The sequence below is a fragment of the Microtus ochrogaster genome, chromosome 1, assembly GCF_000317375.1.
Source record: "Microtus ochrogaster isolate Prairie Vole_2 chromosome 1, MicOch1.0, whole genome shotgun sequence".
NCBI classification, from domain to species: domain Eukaryota; kingdom Metazoa; phylum Chordata; class Mammalia; order Rodentia; family Cricetidae; genus Microtus; species Microtus ochrogaster.
Window position 1 is genome coordinate 124038640 of NC_022009.1, and position 20139 is coordinate 124058778.

The 20139-nt window shown below is 45.6% G+C and overlaps 1 protein-coding gene across 5 annotated transcripts in view; it reads right to left on the bottom strand.

Moving 5' to 3' along the window:
* The window catches only part of Tmem131l (transmembrane 131 like), a 119343-nt gene that overhangs the window by 23303 nt on the left and 75901 nt on the right, over positions 1–20139 (bottom strand). For 3 of the 5 annotated variants that reach the window (XM_026785703.1, XM_026785739.1, XM_013348987.2), the window contains exons 8-18: positions 11356–11433; positions 11015–11168; positions 9508–9566; positions 9145–9253; positions 7530–7623; positions 6917–7070; positions 6135–6305; positions 4713–4782; positions 3540–3657; positions 1672–1813; positions 436–545 (exon numbers count right to left, since the gene is read on the bottom strand). In XM_026785703.1, the coding sequence (XP_026641504.1) occupies positions 436–545; positions 1672–1813; positions 3540–3657; positions 4713–4782; positions 6135–6305; positions 6917–7070; positions 7530–7623; positions 9145–9253; positions 9508–9566; positions 11015–11168; positions 11356–11433 (1259 nt within the window). The remainder of the gene's footprint in view (positions 1–435; positions 546–1671; positions 1814–3539; positions 3658–4712; positions 4783–6134; positions 6306–6916; positions 7071–7529; positions 7624–9144; positions 9254–9507; positions 9567–11014; positions 11169–11355; positions 11434–20139) is intronic. The other 2 variants (XM_026785766.1, XM_026785655.1) reach the window with 1 other exon arrangement.

The following is a 20139-nucleotide window of genomic DNA, read 5'->3' on the forward strand; positions in this document are numbered from 1 at the left end:
ACACGTCACTAGTGCAGAAGTTTAGAAATCTGGGATCGAGTCTGCTATACAGCCTCCTACCCACTATGTTGCCCTGGCTAGTCTCAAATTCACAATCTTCCTGTCTCAGCCTCCTAAGTGGCAGGACTACAGGCCGGTACCACTGTACCAGTCTTTAATCTCACTTCCCATGCAAACGAAGATCATCGTAATTTAAAAGATTTCTTAATTTTAGAAGTTTCTATGAAAACCTGTGATACTGTAACTCAAGAAAAGAATTCTGGACAGACTGGGCACAGTGACAATGAAGGCGTCACACAATTCCAAGACCTCCCTCAAGCCACACACACCGGAGACCAGGCTCCCAGGCACAGGCTGACGGGCTTGCACTGTGCCTGCACAGAGCCTGGGGTAGAGGTGCAGGAGTTCCCGCAGCCTGGCCAGGGAATCCCCTACCATTTCTGCAGTAGGCGCAGCGCGGCTTCAGGTTTCGGGTACAGGGAGAGCGGCAGGAGCTGCAGGGAGACTGGCCGAGGGGATGGGTTCCTCACCACAAAGTGTTTCACCTGGATTTGAGGAGAGGAGGGTTAACATGGCCAAGAACATGGAATCCTCCTAAGGTATCCCTGTCAGAAGAACATGACCAAAGCTCACACCAGGGTAATACTATGAATGGTTTCTGCCCAGACCCAGGGAGAGTAAAGCAGATCAAGAAGGCAGTGCACTGAGATCCTGGGCTCCATCTGAGGCCAACGGGGAAAAGGAAATCCCCGTAAGGTAAGACACTAGAAAGTCTGGCCTACAGAACATAGATCTGGTAACAATCATGAAGCTTCATTTTATATTCTGGTTCTAGAAACAAAAGCCCATGTGCTTAAGTCAGTTAGCGGAAGGGCAGCCCAATGTCTAACCCTCAGGTTTATAAAGCTACACCTATGTCGAGAGAGAGAGAAAAGGGGGGGGGGGCAGGAAAGTGTGACACACTGAATACTGAGGACTTCTGGGTAAAGGTGCTTGTCACCAAGCCTCATGAACTGAGTTCAAGCTCCGGAAGCCACATGATAAGAGAGAGAACCATGTCCTGGAAAGAGTCCTCCGATGTCCCCTGCACACACACCACTAAATCAATAAACATAAAAAAGGCATGAATTGTAGGAAGGGGCGGTTGGAAGCTCCTCGTGCTGGTTTTGAAACTTAGAAGTTACGCCAAGATGGCGGCCGAGGTGCCTCAGAGAGCACAAGGTGCGGTGCGCCACCCTAACTTAGGTGCGGTGTCCTCGGTTTGCTCCCTCCGCCCCTTCCTGCCACCCGGACTGTGGGAAAAGTGCACGAGGGAAAAGCCAGCGCACTAAGGTGAGTCCACAGACACCCAGTGCCAGGGCACTGCGGGCATCACGGAGCAATGGCTCCCTCTAGATTTCCAGGACAGAGACGTGTTTCAGCCGGTGTGAACCAAGATGTTCTCCGCTGCCAGCTGCTGGGCACTCCCCCACTTCTAACACGGATGAAGTCCTGTCCAGTGGACATCTCCTCATCCAGAGGCTTTGTTCTCTTCATGCCCTGTACACATCCCCACTCAATGTTCTAATGACGTTTGTGTCCGCATTTCAAGTAATCTCGTCTGAAACCAATCTCCAGGTCTAAATGGAAGCCCCTGGCTTGGGGGTCACAGACAAGCTACACCATGCTCACCACGCTGTTCCTGAGACCAGTGGCACCGAAGTTCAACACGAGGCCAGGCTCCAGGACCAAGCGGGGCAAAAAGGAAACCAAGGGTTCTGAGTCCTTGGATTTCTTCGCAGAGGCAAACTGAGTCATTCCTAACACATTTCTCCTGGAAAATTGACAAAGAAAAAAGAATAATAATAAATATATACAAAAAATAACCTTGGCATTTTTTTTTTAAATGGAAATACTAAATACCATTCCCTGTAAAAGGCAGGCACAAAACCTCTGGGGGAAATGGCTTTTGGTAGAATTTGGAAAGACAAAGTATACGACGGATCCTAGGGGTCTGGTGATGTCATCCTGGGGCTGAGCACACGTTTCTCATGTCAGTCCACGAGTTCAATGTCTGACATTAAAGGTATACCTCATGCACACGTAAGCACATACGAGCAAACCCCTGTTACTAGAAAGTAAGCAATCAGAGAATGATTGCCATTCTGATACCACATCAGAGACACACAAGCTGCCCAGAAGGACACACAGCAAAATTTGAATTTGTCATCAAAACTGCTAACTATGGGGCCAGGGAGCAGGCTTGGTGAGTAAGATCGCTTGCAGGGCGTGAGGAAGGAAGCTCAGCAGCCACAAAAGCAGCTGGGCATGGCTGCAAGCAAGCACATCTGGGCCTTAGGCAGCTGAAAATGCTGAGCTCCGTCTTCAGGGAGAGACAGAGGGCACCTAACACATGCCCCTCAGCCTTCTGAACATGGGAACATGCGTGTATACCCATACTCTCATGTAGACACACACACACACACACACACACACACACACACACACACACACACACATTAACAAAATGATGACAGAAATTGGAATCTACGGTGATGCTCACAGGGGGCTTTAAAGGCTCACACAGTATATGGTAATAAACAGAGCCCACACAATGTCACCCTCAGCCTTCCCACGTCACAGGCATCAGTCGGGCTGAGACAAGGCTTGCCAGTGAATACTCCAACTGCAGTGTGGAAGTCTTAGGGATCAGCAATGTTACCAAAGGGAAAAGCTCGCCAAGGTGGACATCCATCATGAGTCACCTACAGCATTCAACTTTGCAGTGCTAACCACGGGACAAAAGGACATCTGTGTGCTTCCTTGTGTGATGAGGCCCCGACAGCGCCACACCAGCAGGGAGCCGGTAGTTTCGCTAAAATTGATGCAGACTTGAAAACCAATTACACACAGAAGAAAGACCCACGGTGTGGAATAGTCTGTAAGACAACTTGTCTAGACTAGAAAATCTGTCAACGTGATAAAAACTGCAGATGGATGGAAACAAGACAAGGGGATGTAGCCCTGAATGACCCTGAATTAAAACAAAGGAAAAAGAAGGGGGCAGGGTGTGGTAACAGGTATCATAGGTCATAGGCCAACTAGGGAACTTTTAGCATGAACTATAGCTGATACATTATTGGTCAGTTTGCTGGTTGCAGTTGTAATGCTACATATAAAAGAATATTTTCCAATCATTTTCTTCTAATACTGAAAGCTTCAGTGTGACGGCCATCAGAAATTCTCCCAGGAAAGTACTGAGGGCTCAAGGCTAAAATTCACTGCTCATGCTCAAACAATTCAGCAAAAAGCAGCCGGTGGATACGTGCCTATGCATAGAGACAGAATACAAAAAGAAAAAAAAAGGCAAAATTGACGCCTGGTGAGCAAACTCCAGTTGAGGAACAGCCGAGAAATATGTACGGTGCTGCCCTGGCAACACTTCTGAGGCTGGGAGTTTGCACCACTTCTGAGGCTGGGAGTTTGCACGGTCACTAACAAGTCCAGTGCAGAACGCAGTAGGAAACAGTCACGGCCCTGCCCATCCACGGAGGACGCACCTGCAAACGTGGCCACTTTTGTAATGCTTCCATCTTTCATACAGTTTATTTGCAAGTTCAGAATCCATGTCCCAGGTAGACCGATCCAGAGAAAGGCTTCCATCCCAAGGAGGAGTTTCTAAAAGTTAGATCAGATTCAAACTTCAGATTTACGAAGTACAATTATTAGTAACTAAAGCCAAGGGCTGGCCATTTCGCTTCACAGACTAAGAGGGGCTATGGCGTGAGTAAATTCTGCTGCCTCCCTCTGAAGTCCCCCTAACTCAATGGCACGTGACACATCAAATGAAACAAACATGGGAAAAACAGAACTAAAGCGCGTCGTGTGAAGAAATAACGTAAAAGACGACACATGGCTCATGACACAGCTGAGACAAATCAAAACTGCGCCTGCAGCATTCCCGACAGCTTCCAGCCGAAAGGGCAGAGCAGCTTCCATGGAAACACCCTCTGGCAGCTGCGTCCTTCAGGGGACTATGGAGGTCGGGGATGTGGAGGGACAGACAGTAGTGGTCAAGGAGGGCACAGAGCAGCAGTTGATCCGACACAACGGATTTGCGAGGTGCTCTAGGAGGTCCCTCACCCCTACACAGCGGCCCTGTCCTGTCTCCACTAGTGGGGGTGCTGGGAAGAAAAGGGGGCTCTCCCAAAGGTAAGGCTGTACTTTAAAACTCTCTTTACACCAGAGATCTCAGTAAATCAAAGTACAAAGACAAAATACAGAACCAAAACCCAGGCTCAACTTCCAAATCACTACCAAGGCCTTCAGTTTCACATGGCACTGAGTACCTCCTGATACAGGGAGAGAGAGAGATGCATGCATGGCCTAATTCTAACTTCTAGCGGCTTTATATAGACTCCCAGTTTTCCAGTTTTGCCTGGCGATAAGGCTCCTAAGATCAAACAATGTTATGTTTTAATCTCTCACAAAAGCACAAGCTACATAAGAAAAAGAGGACATTCTTATTTCTACAAATACCCTAGCTGTCTGGAGGAAATCAACTATTTCGGGTCACTCTGTCAATGACCATGCTAACTAAGTATAGAGTATGATACAATTGCTTTAACAGAATTAATTATTAATTAATTCCATCTACTAGAGCTAACTTCTATCACCGCCTTCCATTTCCCCCAAACTTCAGGGCTACAGAAATCCTAAAGCAAAATACTTACCTGCTCTTGCTTTTCCCATGAAATAATGCATGCCACAATGTGCTATCACTTCAAAACCCAGACTCCCTTCCTAGATTGAAAAGTAATATATGAATAACTTAAAACACAACACTCGGCATAAAAATCCTAACACACTAAGACAGGAAGTAGACATGGGCTCTACCTCAGTGGATTCCCCTTTAGCCAGAAGCCAAACAACGAAAAAGCAATTTCCTGGTTCCTTTGTCACCTCAGAGGCGTCTGGGCTGCGCCTCACAGGGTGACCACAGTGGCCTCGCTACAGCCATCAGTGCCGTACAAGGACAACCGGCAGTCCCTGTACAGCTGTCAAAGATGAGAACCTCACTACTGGGCACACCAGACGCCAAGCTGCCATGGGAAGGAATTTTAGACTTGGAACATGTCTGGGGGCTTTGCATTCTGCTTGTCTTGAGCTGGACTCTAATCCTAGGGTGTGCTGATCTCTACTAACTTTAGCCACCACCCACAGGTCTGGGGAGTGCCTGGTTCTAGTCCCCTTGCTGCTGAAGCCTGTCTCCTGCCTCCTCCCTCTAATCACTCTCTTTATATGCTATGATCGGGGAAGGGCACTTGCTAAGAAATCCCTCCTGGTCAAATATGACTCCATGGATGAACTTCACACTCTTGCCAAGTCTGGTGTAGAGTCCTATGTTCACAATCTCAGCTAGGGCCAAGGCATTTCTAACTATGAAACATCAACACTAATAAGTGAGAAAAAAATCATAAAGATGGCTGTATGAATGTCTCATCGTGAAAAACCAGAACTCAGTGTTATACAGAATTGCTTGGCTCAAAAGGAAGCAATAATTAAATGAAAATAAACATTAAGGAAAAAAATGAGACATGCTTAAAATAATCTTAGCTGAACACAATTTGCCCAGATTTTAGGAAGAATCATCTCATGGACCCTTTAGGCTTTACACTGGACCCTTAAGAAAATTCAATGATTATGAACAACTGAGAACCTCTTAAAAGAAGTCTATTTAAAACACTAAATAATCAGATTTACTAGAAGTCCCTACAAACACATATTGAAAGTTCAACCATGCGTTCCTTCCCAGCCTTTGGGAATGGGAGCTAGGGATGTCGCTCAAGAGCGGAGCATCTGCCAACAAATCAGAACCCTGTGTCTGCTCCGAAGCAGCAAAGAGAAAAATGAAATCCATCAATCTAGTGGGATGATTTAGTTTATTAAATAATCATTACTTCATGAAAAGGACCCGTCTAAGTCAAGTTTTCCATATCTAAACAAGTCTATCATCTGAGACGGACTTGGTGATGTTGGCTTAGACAGCTTAGAAGACGAAGCTAACTGGGGTAATAAAAGCCAAACACCACAAGGGGACACAAGGCAACTGTCACTACTAAATGGCACGACCGTACATGTGGTGTACACAATACCTTGGTTGGGGCCGAAAAAATCTGCAGAGGTATCGCAAAAATGGCGCCCGTGTTCGTGGTCAGAAACACATTGGTGAGCAGATTTAGGAGAATGCTTTTAACAGCAAGTTTCAAGGAAAATATATTCCAACAGCCTGGGGGTAGAAACAAAGGGCCAGGGAAGCTCAGAACCTAAAAGGAAAAGAAGCGAGAGAGGTCAGCTGCTTCCTGAGATTCCTGAGGACTAAAATCATTACAGAATAACACTAAATTTGTTCTCTAGTCTGGAAACTACAATCTTACTCCACTCATTCAGGATCAAAAGTAAAATATTTATGATTTCAAACCAACAGCAGAAACCTTGAGGTGCTTTGTGAAACCATATATTTTAACCATAAACAGGGCCTCTCTGAAAGAGGGAAAGTTTGGATAGCTGTCAATCGAGCTTCTGACTCTATATTTGCTTTAAAAATTCTAAGTCAGGGGGCTGGAGAGATGGCTCAGTGGTTAAGAGCATTGCCTGCACTTCCAAAGGTCCTGAGTTCAATTCCCAGCAACCACATGTTGGCTCACAACCATCTGTAAAGAGGTCTGGCACCCCCTCTGGCCTTCAGGCATACAGACAGAATATTGTATACATAATAAATAAATAAATAAATAAATAAATAAATAAATAAATAAATAAATAAATATTTAAAAAAAATTCTAAGTCAGAGTTAGGTGCTGTAAGTATTGGCTTCACCGAATGATATTAAACAGAGCTTAAACTAAGTAAAAGGTTGGAGACAAAGGACTGTGTGTACCTTTAAAATGTGCCTGGCCTCCTTGGAGACAGACACGTCTTTTAATATGATGCTGTGGTCAAAACGGCTGCGGTACCATATCGACCATACTCCTGTTGCGTTCTCGTGACTCTCTATGTGAAACTGGGCTGCGGAGGCGTCCACTCTGAAATACCTGTGAGCAGAAGACATGAATGTGGCCAGTCCTGAGTCAGGATCGTTGTGTGTTCTCTACAGATCCTCCAAATGAGGAAATCAGAGCAGAAACCATTATCTTTGTGGGAAACGAATGCCAGCAGCTCTCTCTCAGCCTTGCAGCTCCCCGACACAGCAGGACACCCATAGGCAAGGCTGAAAAGACCCAGCATGACCAGGGCAAAACCAGGATCCAAATACAACTCAGAGAATACCACAGGTGCAATTCCTTCTGATTAACTGGTCCACACCTACCCCTAAACTGAATTATTTAGTCCCGCTCCTCCACTTTGCATTAGTTAGCAATCCGAATCGTGCAGGGACTGTCATGATTTTAAAGCATTGCCAAATGATAAAACAACAGAAACAAAAATCCACTAAGAAGACAAACAGACACCAACGAGCGGACGGTGCTCAGGGAAAGTCGGGGTGAACTTACCCCTGGACCACAGGAGAGGAGAGGCAGGCTCTCAGAGCTGGGCTGCTGGTCCTTTTCCTCAGATCCACAGCTCCGCTGTCACACGAGGAACCTGCTAGGGTACAAAGACACCGTGTGGAGCATAAGCATCAGTATCTTTCCTGTTCTTAAACCTGAGCAAAAGTGAGAAAAGGTTGATTTCCACACTTTTAACTGTCTTTGCGGTCCCCAGTACACAGCGCAGAGGGTAGCATAGCTCCTTTATGCTTCCATTTTGTTCTTTGTGGGCTGGTAACAGTCATCTGGAGTTCAGCACCTGCACCCTTCCCTCCTCCTTTTACTCCAGCCTCTCAAGGCTTTCAACACAAAAACAAGGAAAACAAAAGTCAGTGCTGTGAAGCTTTTTCTTTACAGAAGAAGAGGGGAACCCTCAGCTCAGCAGGAGAAGGGCCCTCGCTTGGTGGAGTAAAGAAGAGCATGGGGGACCTGGAGGGAAGGAAATCCAAGCGGTCCAGGGAGGTGTCCTGGTGGGTGACGCAGAAGCACAGCTTACACAGACAATAATACAGATCATGACTGTTGTTGAATCTTGGCTTACATACCGACACTGCTTCTATTTAAAGAATATGTGGCTCTAAACCAAATTCAAACATTTAAGAAAAAAACAACAACAACAAAAAACATCAAGGTAGAGCCTACTTATCCCTCTTCCCAATCATCTCAGACAGCAAAAGTCAGTGCTCTGGTGAAGACCCTTGCAGGTGTACTCTGCATGTGTGGGGACCCTCAGAATGTGTCTGCAGGCCTCCTAGCAGCTGCAGGGTCCACCTTCAGTAAGGACTCAGCTGAATCAGCACTCAGAGGGCTCTAAGGCCACTCTGCTGTCAGGCCGGGTTTCTGGACTCTGAGAAACGGGTGTCACAGCTGGCCCCCAAATCAATCCTCCTGTCTCCACTGTAACTGACTAACAGGCACATGCCACCACGCCTGGCCTAGGTATATTTGTAGGGTCCACTGCTGAACTAGAAATGAGGATTTAAGCATTTTCAGCTTTCATAAAGATCAGTTTCCTTCTCCACAGCCCACGTCAATTCTCAGCTAAAACATACATTTTTCCTTCCTCATTATAAAAACAGAATGTGAGCACCCATTTTTTTAAAAAGCCTTAATGATCTCTATAATAAGTAATATCTCACTTGTTGCTTTAAATTGAAGTTCTTTAAACATGTGTGAGCTTGGGTATGTTTTCCTATGATTCAGAGCCATGGGAATTCAGTAACAGAATTACTGTTTAACTGTAAGTAGGAATCTGAACACAGGACTGTACTTGAGCTCAGTGTGGGCCTTCGTCATCATAGTCTATCACGTTATCTGGACAGGTTCCTAAAACTCTGCACCCTGTGAAGGCAACAGAATACACACACTGAACTGCAAACTGGAAGCTCAAAACCCGACAGGCATGGTAAAACAGGCGGCATCCACAGCAGGTTCAACCACACCAAAGACTGCAAGTTTATAGGATCAAAACCCACTGGGTGTCTTTACACTGTGCCTCACCTGTAGCTGGACCAAGCCTGAAGGACACTGCCGGCTAACCCTCAGAGAAGAGGAACACCTCTGCGGTTTAAAGAGTTACCTTTGCAAACAAATGAAGCGATCTTTGTGAAGTTTGTTGTGGAAGTGGGCAGCAGCACGGGTTCAAACTGCAGAGACAGGGCGTTTTTCTGCGAGAAGTGATGTATATCCTGCAGCAACAAGAAAGGAAACCACGTCATTCCTCTCGGTCAGGAGGCTATCAGTGCACAGCATGGAGCGAGACCCAGAAATGGGCCAGCAGATGTGTCTGTAACTGCAGACAGGGTGCTGACAAGATCCACATAAACAGGGTGTTCCAGCAAGGGGAGTGGGTTTAAATGACAGGAGAAGAGACCCCTAAGGACCTGCAGCAAAATGCACACTTGTAACTTCAGACTACTTACAGATGAGCTTCAGCTATTACCTGTATCCAAATCAGGCTGTTTCCTGAATGCAACACATACATATTGACTGCCGATTCGTCTGCCCAAAAGAATTAGAGCAGTAAGGTTTAAGACAAAGAGCCACAGACTCTCCACAACTCAGCACAGTAAAATACATCGTACATTTCTAAAAGGACCAAAACGTTTCTCCCACACTGAAATTGAATGGAAGAGACATTTTCCTCTGGCACCTTCTGGGGTGCATGCCTGAGTGAGTACAGTACTGGGGATCAAAGTCAGAGTTTCAGGTACATGGGATGGGTCTTTTAAGTCACAGGAAGAAAGAGCCTTATAAAAACAAAAACAAACAAAATCGCCTGGACACGTAGGTTCTCACACGCTGAAGAAATTACAGGACAGAAATTGATATAGCATGCTCCACCTGAATGACAGTAACCACGCAGACAGCTTCCAGCCAAGCTATGCTCTCCAGGTATTCGGAAAGCCGTGTGTTTCCTCATTTAAACCAACACACTTGGGAGGAATTAAACTCTGCCATCTCAGAAGGCAGGCTCCCCTCTATCATCCAAATGTGTTCGCTAGGGGACTGGGTCTTCTCAGCCTGGGTGCCCACCTGCCCGTGACAAAACCCAACAAAGTACAAACTGCAGGGCAGAGGAGTCCTGTCCATTGCTACCACATCTGTTTCTAAGGGCTGGAAGGTAAGTGATGCTCACTCAACAATTAAAGCTGGAGCGCTCAGTGATGCTGGTGGGAAGCGAGTGGCTCTGTCCCCAGCATGAGGTGGGTGGTGGGGAAGAAAAGCACAGCACACTCGATACCGCTGACTCTAATAAACAACTATGCTTTTCTACATCATCTGTGTCGTTTCTTTCTCTGAATGAGTAATAAATATACACATTCATACCGACACAGTTGTTATAACAGCAAATCCCACATGATGAATCTCAGGCATCGTATAATATGTATCTCCTGCAAATGTTCTTCAAAAGCTGAACTGCCAAAGAGGCTATTTCTAGGAAGTCGGACCCATGTTCCAAAGAGGAACTTGCCCCGCAGTTGTCACACATAGGGAAAGAGCCAGCTGTCAGCCATGAAGAACACAGGACAGCACTGTCTGCTCAATGGAGCGTCTGCAACTCCGATCACTGGAGTAAGACTTGGGACTTCAGACCCTCTGTGAATGTTTATTTTTAGGCAGTCATGCCAACTTCATCTGCTTACTATCCTCACATTGCCAATAAAAATTATTTCCAAGGAGACTCAGAAGAGCTGGCGGTGGTCACCTAACGTCCCTGAACTGACGCGGCCTGAGTAGCTGCAGACTGAGAACTAGCTCCTGCCACGATCGACCTGCAGCAGAGGCTCCTTGTCTTGATTCTTTGACAAGACTGAATAACGGTGCAGGGAAACCAGACATGCTATGGAAGGAAAGGGTTTGAGCTTTCATTTTTCATTTGCCAGTGCCAGATGGGCCAGGAGCCAGGGCACACTCCCTCAACAGAAACTGTAAAGCCCCCACCTTACCTGTGCTCCCGGACTCAGCAGTAGCTACGTAAACAATAGAGAGGTGATCTAAGAGGGCCTGTGTGCTCTCTTCAGGCTGCCTTGAGGAGTTTTCCACAGCAACCACTATGCTCATCTCCAAGGGTAAAGCGTTGCCAGGCCCCAGATAGCAACTCTGAAATGGGAGGCACAGGGAAACGAGAGAAGCTCAAAAACAAAACATCATCTGAACTTTGAGACTGTGCATTTTTTAAAAAGAGGGCCACTTAAGGCAACAGCGTGCTTAGGGTGAGAATGTACCATGGTTTTGATTTTTAAGAGGCGGTAAGGAAAACAGGGCGATTTGCTCAACAGGGCTTTACCTTTAGCTGCTGACACACTTTGTTATGTAAACTGCATTCCAGCTGCACCCGCAGGAGGGTAGCATTAGTGGTTTCTGCCTAAAAGAAGAAAGAGGCAAAAGCACTTAAGAGGAGACAAACAGCGCAATCTGGCCTTAATAGTAACAAATTCTGAGTAGCTGTTAGATGCTATGCGCTATGTTGTGCTGGAAATATATCCTGCTGCCACAAGCTTACACACTAAAGGAAGTGATAACTGAACGTTCCTAGTAAGGCTAGAAGCAGGTATAGCTTCCAAGAATACACATGAATACTGTCTGAGATGTGCTTAACATTGGGTCTAAACAAAGAAATATACTTTTATATTAAAGTGGGTTTGCCGGGGAATTACTGCGTTTTGCTTATTCGATTTTAAGGTAGGTGTGTGTGTGTGTGTGTGTGTGTGCGCGCGCGCGCGTGCGCGTGCTCAAGCCTTACGAGATGCCAAAGGAGGCCATTAGGTTTCTTGGAGCTGGAATCAAAGGCAATTGTGAGTCTCCCTACATGGTGCTAAGAACCACACTGAGTTTCTCTGCAAGAACAACAAGTGTCCCTAACCATCAAGTCATCTTCCCAGCTCCAGGCTTGTTGGTTTTTGAAAAAAGTTCTCACAGCATAGCCCTGGCTATCCTTGAACTTATCATCCTCCTGCCTCAGTGCCCTGAGTGCTAAGACTATGCAAGTGCCCTACTATACCCAACTAAATGCTTTCAGGGGTTTGTTTTCCAATGTGGGCCTTCTCTCAGCTCAGTGGCCACAAGAAGCCATGACCCTAGAGTCTGATAGAAACCTCAAAAAGAGGGTCCAGATGTCAACTGCCTGTCGGTTTTAACATGTGCAAGACCTATGGGAGGAGATGGGAGACAAAGGCAGAGGGAAAGAATGCAGGGCTTGTCAAGGCCAAAGATCTCAGCCGAGTGGGGTGAGGTCCTGACAGAATGTCACAAAAGTCAAGAAGTGAATGACCCAATCAAGGAGACACCGTGTCCAGGCTGTTCAGGCTGGAGAGGGGTCTGCAGACAGGAAAAGAAGGGGGAAGTTAGCAGAGTGTGCAAATCTTGGAAACTTGGCCTTGGAGAGGTTCTCTTGCATGAGGTCTCTATCATGGTCATTATAAAAGGAACAGATTCAGCCCAACAGCCAGAGTCTGCATTGGGAAAGCTCAGCAAAGAAAGAAGGCTTGCTTAATTATGTGTGAGCATCCGATTCCAGGCAGAGCCACTCTTAGGATCACAGCCATCAAGTTCGATGTGAGATGATAAGCCTTAAGTACATCACATAAAAATACATTATAGGCGCCAGGGTATAGCTCAATGATAAAGCAAATGCTTTTTGATATTTGTGAGACCCTGGGTCCATTGGCTCATTCCTCAATATTAAAAAGGGTTACTTTACTCTCATGCATGCAGTTAAAGTATAGAAAAAATTAATAAAGTATATTACATTCTTAAGTACAGTACAAAATTTAAGATACTTTGATCATGTAAGCGAAATCAACAGACCTACAAACTTAGTGCTAGTAACTAATATTCTGTACAATCAAAAACAGAAATAACACGCGGGTGTGAGGGTGGCCTGGTTGCTACATCCTCCCCACTGGTCTTCAGGGGTCACAGTGATCTCGCTGGCTAAGGAGTGGCTTCTTCCTCCCTGCACGTGGGCTCCTCCTAAAGCCGCACACTCTGCACAGAGTGGAACCATTTCTCGGTCACGATGTGTGTGGGCTACAGAGAGGAGGGTCAGTCAGGGCATGAGGGTCTCGTGCTCCCATTAGACCCCACACACAGCCTCTCAAAGTGAATATCTGAACGCATTCCTCCACCACAGACACGAATAAGAAAGGTCCATCACTGGTCCAAACTACAGGGCAGTCACGAGTGACGGCCGCGTGGTCCAGTTCAACCGGAACCTCTTTTCATGGTGTCTTCATGTGGTTGATCTGGGCGCTGTGCTTGTGCTCAGCCCCAAGCCCCGGCTTCCAAGGGAGCTTTCCAACAAGCAGGGAGGTCCGAACTCACCCATCACCTAGCAGCGCTGTCTACCAGTCCTGCCATTATCCACACAGCTGTCAAGTCCAAACCCAAGAAACCAACGTCAACCCACTGTTTCAGCCTCTATTAAATGAATCACGAGTAAGTTACAGTGGCCTCCTCAACCCCCTTAAACCGTGCATATGTTTCCATCCTAACGCAATGGAGGTCCAGGGTGGCAAACTGTGCCCCAAGCCTAACTCCAGTCCTCTGCCTGTTCCTGGAATACAGCTGTGCACCTCGCTCTGTGCACTGGGTCTGCTCGGCACCACACACAATCAGAGTAATAAGTACTAAGACACTCGTCAGTAATCCAGAGAGAAATTTATGGGCACGGTAACCTCCCCCCAGGACCCTTCCCACTCCACCCTCCCCACTGCACAGAGGAGAGTTCACATGGTAAACCACGCACGGTAGTCACCACCTCCACCCACGCATGTGGAGACAGAGTTCAAGACCGGCCTGGGCTGGACTGTGTCTCGAAAACAAGAGAAACAGTTTGCTCTTCAAGTTGAGCTGCTATGTACCCAAACTCCGTCAGTGGTGACCCTCAAAGCTTCTGCTAAGTACCGGATCCTTTCTTGAGATGACAAAGGGGGCCCTCTGTGCCCACACTCTGGCTTCACTGTTCCAGTGGGCATCTTTGAAATTGCTGTCCCTTTACAGTGAACCCACTTCCTTACCCCGCCAGCTGTGCCAATCCCTGGCTAATTTATCCTTCATGCCTAAACTTAAATACCCCCAGAAGCCACATCGGAGTAACCAACCATCACTTACGCATGGGCACACTACCCAACTTTTTCTAACATTCCTCACTTACACCATAACAATCTGGTCAAGGCCCACTCTCTCCAGCCAATCATAAGCACCTAATCCCATGCTTCCCCCTAAGTAGGCACTGGGGCTATGGCCGTGAGCTAACACAGAGTGTACCGCCACAGGCACCACGGAACTGAGGAAGCCTGAAATAGGCAACACCCTAAAGGGAGGAAAGAACACCGGTGAAATGAAAGAATAAATCACAACCTGATTCTTGGTGTGTGCTTGTGACTCGAAAATTTCAATTTTAATGGGAAAAACATATCAATCTATTTTCAAAGTACACATTTGTATAAGGTGAGTTCAATTTTAAAAGGTTTTTTTTTTTTTTCCTCTCACATTTCTCTGAATGGAGGAATAACGCTAAGGGCACAGAATGACAATTCAAACATGCGTGAAGATTAGGAACATGGAGACCTGATATGATTTAAAAGTTAATGCTCTGTTGTTCTTTGAAAATTTTTGCATGCATGATTTTTATAACCTGCCAGTTTAAGCAAGACTCATGTGCTCAGCAGAAGCCTAATAGACAGGAACCACTACAGGATGAATGCTTTCTATTCTAGGGGCGTGAAAACAGAAGTTTTTTATTTTGGGATATTTCCACATGTATCATTAGCTCTTTTGAGGATGGGACTCATGTCTAAACACAAAATTCACTTATGTTTCATATACTCTATACATATAGTCTGGACATAATTTTACATAATATTTTCAAGCAATCTTGCCATGAAAAATTAGTATACATTGAACTATCACATTTGTGGTGTCCTACTGGGAACCAAAAATTTTCAGATTTTAGAGCACTCTGGATTTCAGATTCTCTAATTTAGGGAGACTCAAACTGTACTGTTTTACTGTGGTAGGGTGTAGTTCAGAACCCCACAAGGGGGAGCTCAAGTACATCCATACTGCCTGTGACCCGAGTGCATCTGTCTAAAGGAGATTGAAAAGGTGACATTTCTTTCCCAAAGGAATAAAATTATTGCAATTTTAACCTTAACAGAGAAGCAAACCAAACAAACAAAGTTAACAAATCTCTATCTTTGAAAATTCCCATTTTACTTTAATGAATTAGTGTATAACATATGCTAAGTCTTTACTTAAGAAAGAATATGACAGGATTCCCTTTTAGACATGGGGACATGGGGACAATACATCTTAGAGGGATCAATAACTTAGAGCCAGCCAGTGGGAAAATGCAGGGAAAAGTCTTTTTGCAAACCTGCACTTTGTTTAAGAAATCAGAATAGACTGAATCTATTCTTCCCAGGGGCATAAAAGACCAGATGTAAGATTTTTAAGTCATTCTAACATACAGCACTCAAGAAAGCAGCAATGCTAAACCACTTGGTACAGAGCCTAGTTGTTTTGTGGTAAAGGGACCACGAGCGACTGGGAACTGAGCTCTGAAGTCATCTCCATCCACGGGCTAAGACCACTTAGGGAAAAGGTGTGAGATTCTGACACTGTAAAACAAAGTCTTAAAACCCTAAGTCATTCTGACGGCTTCACCTGGTGACAGGAGCCACACCAGGACAGTCCATGAGAACAGGCAGGACAGTCATCCAGACTACATGAAGAAGGCACTTGAGACAAGGTTTCCACACGAAAATGGCCCTGGAAAGCCCCAACTTCACAACCTGTTTTTCTGAGACCATTTTCACGGTTTCAAATGCTAAGTCTTCTGTGCCAGCGTGCCTATCAGTGGGAACACCAGCTCTGCACAAGCCGTGGGGCATTCCAGCGGGCAGCCTAAACACGTGGGGCTAGACACTGAGTCTGCAGAGCAATGTCTTGTATAAGATAGAGCTATCCCGGGCCCTGCGTCTTGATACAACCCTCAGATGCTATAATTCCCACTAACTGTAACTAGTCCAGGCTGCTATATTATCCTATAATTTCATTTTAGATAATTATTGTTTTACAGTGGTTCTAAAAATTTAAGTTCCTTTTAGTCTTTCAGATAAAATGGTGAATACTGGGACAACACATGCTTCAAAAGTTGTTTTAATCAAAGAAATTAATAAAACATGTGAGCAGCCTAGATCCAAGAAGGTACTGAAAAAAGGCTTTTTTTTTTTTTAAAAAAAAAATGTGTTTCATGGGGTGCAACCCCTAAAAAAAGAGCTCTAGGCAAATGAGTGAGTGCTGAGGGAGGGAGACCCGGTCTTCCCCAAGGATGAACCCCTAAATAGTTATTCAATACCAGGAAGTCAGCTCTGAAAACACACATACAAGCAAAACTAAACAGGCTCAGCATGCTGCATGTATAGATTTATGTGTATATTTACATGTTCACAGCCACTATGTCGAGAGAAAAAGAGGTCATAGATTTGAAAGGAGCTGGAAGGAAGAAAAGAAGAGGTAATAATAATGTAATCATATTTTTATTATTAAGAATTGCAAATGAACTGGGCTGGTTAGTTTTTTTGTTAAGTTGACACAAGCTCAAGTTATCTGGGAAAAGGGGGCGTCAAGCAGACGGGCCTGTAGGCAGGTCTGTAGGGCAGGTGCCTGATAAAGCTCACTGGGGGCAGTGCCGCACCTCTAAGCAGAGCAGGCCCTGAGAAGGAAATAAGTCAGCAAGCAGCGCCTTCTATGGTCCCCTCATCAGTTCCTGCCTCCAGGTTCTGGCCTTGGTTTCCCTCAGGGGACTCAGGATACTTAAGCCAAATAAGCCCTTTTTGCCCCAACTTGCTTTTGGCCACGGTGTTCATCACAGCAACAGAAAACAAACTAAATCATAGACAAAAGTGCTGCTGTCTTGTGAGCTAACAGAAAACTCACACGTTCCACCCACCAGAAAGCTACATCACAGGAACACGCAGCCGACCTTGGGCACTACACACTTGTCGGACACTTCCACGTGGACCTCCTAGTTACCGTCTGGAAGAAGCTCTAATATACTGCTAAGCTGACAATCTAATTGGGCAAATCCTATTTCTACTGTTGGGTTTTAAACTGTCTCTATGTTGTTGCCATAATAAAAATGCTACAGAAATTTTCATTGGCTTTTTTCTTTCCAGTATCGTGAATAATTCAACCATAGAGGAAAATCATTATGACAATACATTTGGGGGAAAATTTAAATCATACTCAGTTGTCATTTGCAATCCCTAATCTTGACCTCTAACCAAGTAATCAAAACTCTAAATCCTTCCAACAACTTCTAAAATAAGAATGCTGTCGCCTGCTGTGGTGGTAAGTCTGCTGAAGGTCAGCCAGCTGGTGTGGAGAAAAGGTGAAGCCCTGTCACCCTGGACGGAGCGGCTGGGAGATGTGCTATTTGGGGATCCCAGCTCAAATTCCCATTGACTCACCTATCTATTTAAAACTCTGGGGCCTTCGATGTACTACACAGTGAGCTGATACGGACAGTCTATAAAAAGACAACATGGCCCTGTCCGGGAGAGCCCTCTGGGAGAGCAGAAGGGAGAGTAGCAGGGTGTGGACCCAGTGCCAAGGAGAACAGACACAGGGCTGAATGGGGACCTGGAAGTTCGAAAGAAGCTTGCATTTGAACTGGGTCTTGAAATAAAGAATTAGGACACGCAGGATAGGGTAAAATCTCACGAAAAGGAGCTGGAAGAAAGGAATGAAGGATAAGATGCTCAGGGAAAAGAGGCAGGAACTCCAAGGATGCAGAGGGTCACTAGGCCATAGCTAGGGAAGGACACGTTTTAACAAAGCTAAGAAGCTCATACTTCCCCCTGTATACAACAGATCATATTACCATGGTGACACACATCACCCCAGACACACACACACACACATATACAGACACACACACAGAGGCACACAGGCAAACAAACACATACACACACACACACACACACACACACACCTATCAGTCTTAACTGAAAATATTTTTAAATTACTCTATTATCTTGGTCTCAGTTTTTATATAATGACTTGATTGACACATGTAAAATAATTTTATTTCTTAACTACACATTTCTCCTTAAAACAAGATGAAGTTACCTCTCTTCCAATGGAACTAAAGAGACATTTTTGTAAAGTTGATAATATACTTATTTCTTTCTAGACATCTCACTCCTCAACTGTGCATGAGACACTTTTAGGTCTGATAGCAGAAAACAAAACAAAACAAAAAACCCCCCACAATTCTGCCTTGAGCACTAGACACCCAGAACCCCATGGGGGAACCATGACTCCCTAAGCACAACCTTCCACCTCAGGTGAGCAACATCAGCAGAAGTAAAATCCCAAGACACTATTTTCATACGGAAACTAAAGACTTTCCTCTGACAGGGAGAGCTGGCACCAGAGCCCACAAACATGAGGAGTGTGCACACACAAGCAAACAGCTTAGTAGAAAAAGTACAGTAGGGATATGTTTTCAGGAATTCCATAGTACTTCTTAGGTTTAGGCTTTGTAGGATTTTACTTTCAGGTATATAAGAACCCCTGGAAAACATTTTACGAATTTTCTTTTCCTAATCATGACTAAGCTAAGAGAAAGTGAAACAGGCACCTTCTGGAAAACACCTCCAGGCGTCTGAACTGGATGGAGTGCTGCTTTCAGATGAGCTTTTGATAACAAACTTCAAAACCCATTGGCACCACAGAGCTACCTGACAGTGCAGACCTTGGCCACAGCCATCTGGTAAGGGGAAAGAAGCCTCACCTAGAAATCTGGAGCAGACCTCACTGCTTTTGTGGAGCATGGAAAAAGCTGAGAGCAGTGACTATAACTGATTACATTGTGTATGTGTGTGCACATGTATACTGTAGGAGAATGTGTCTATGTATGGATATGCACACTGATGTACAGATGTGGAGGCCAGAGGTTGTCATCAGGTGCCCTGTATCACTCTGTCTTTCAATCGAGAGAGGGGTCTCTCCTAAAGCCTGGAGCTAGTCCCAGTGATAACTCTGCCACCATCCCTACAATACGGTGGTCACAAGCACATGGACATGCCTGGCTGTCATGTGGGTACTGAGGGTTTGGAATCAGGCCCCTGTGCTTCCATGGCAAGTGATCTTACCCACTGTGCCCTCCCCACAACTCACGACCTGTGTGCTCTCAAGGGAAGGAACACAAGTCTATTACATTCTAACGAAGATCCTGAGCCAGGATGGGAAGAGGGAACAGGCATCTTAGAACTCTCTGAGTTGAAAGAGGTTGAGATAAGGGTCCTAGAGAAGAGGTGGGGGGAGGCCTGAGACAACAGCAGGAGCAAAGGACACATGGCAGGAGAAAGGCACACAGAAGCTCCAGATGAGGCTAGCATAGTACCGCGAGAGGAAGGGGGTGGTGTGCAGTGCACTGAAGATCAGAAACTAGGTACCCGTCAGGAGCATAGCGCTCACCCTGCATCCACATGGCCCTGACACGCAAGGCCACTCAGGGTCAGGACTGTACTTTAAACTGAGGACTGGGTCTAAGTTTTAACACCTAAAGGAACACACTGAAAAGATTACGCAGTTGATGGATGGGCCCGATTCATGGTATGGGAAAAGAGAACTGCATTCTAAAGAACTTCTAAAAAAAAAAGGTCCTCCTGCAAAATGTGGTAGGGCAGGCCTTTCATCCCAGCACTCAAGGGCCAGAGGCAGACAAATCTCTATGCGTTTGAAGCTAAGCTGGTTTACATAGCAAGTTCCAGGCCAGTCTGGGATACAGAGTAAACCCCTGCCTCAAAAAAACCAAGTGTTTCCCCCATAAACCGTAAGCAGATAGGACAAGAATCAGAGAGAGGAAAGGGATGGGTAAACATCTATAGAGGCTTGTCGCTGTTGGTGGCTCTAGCAGTTCTTTCTGTCTTCCTGAAAAGCAGCCAGGAAGATTTAACAAGCCCTGTAAAACAACTCATGGTCTATGACTACAGCCTCATTGTGAAATTATACCCCAAGGAACTAGACAAGCAAAACGAAAAAAAAAAAAAAAAAA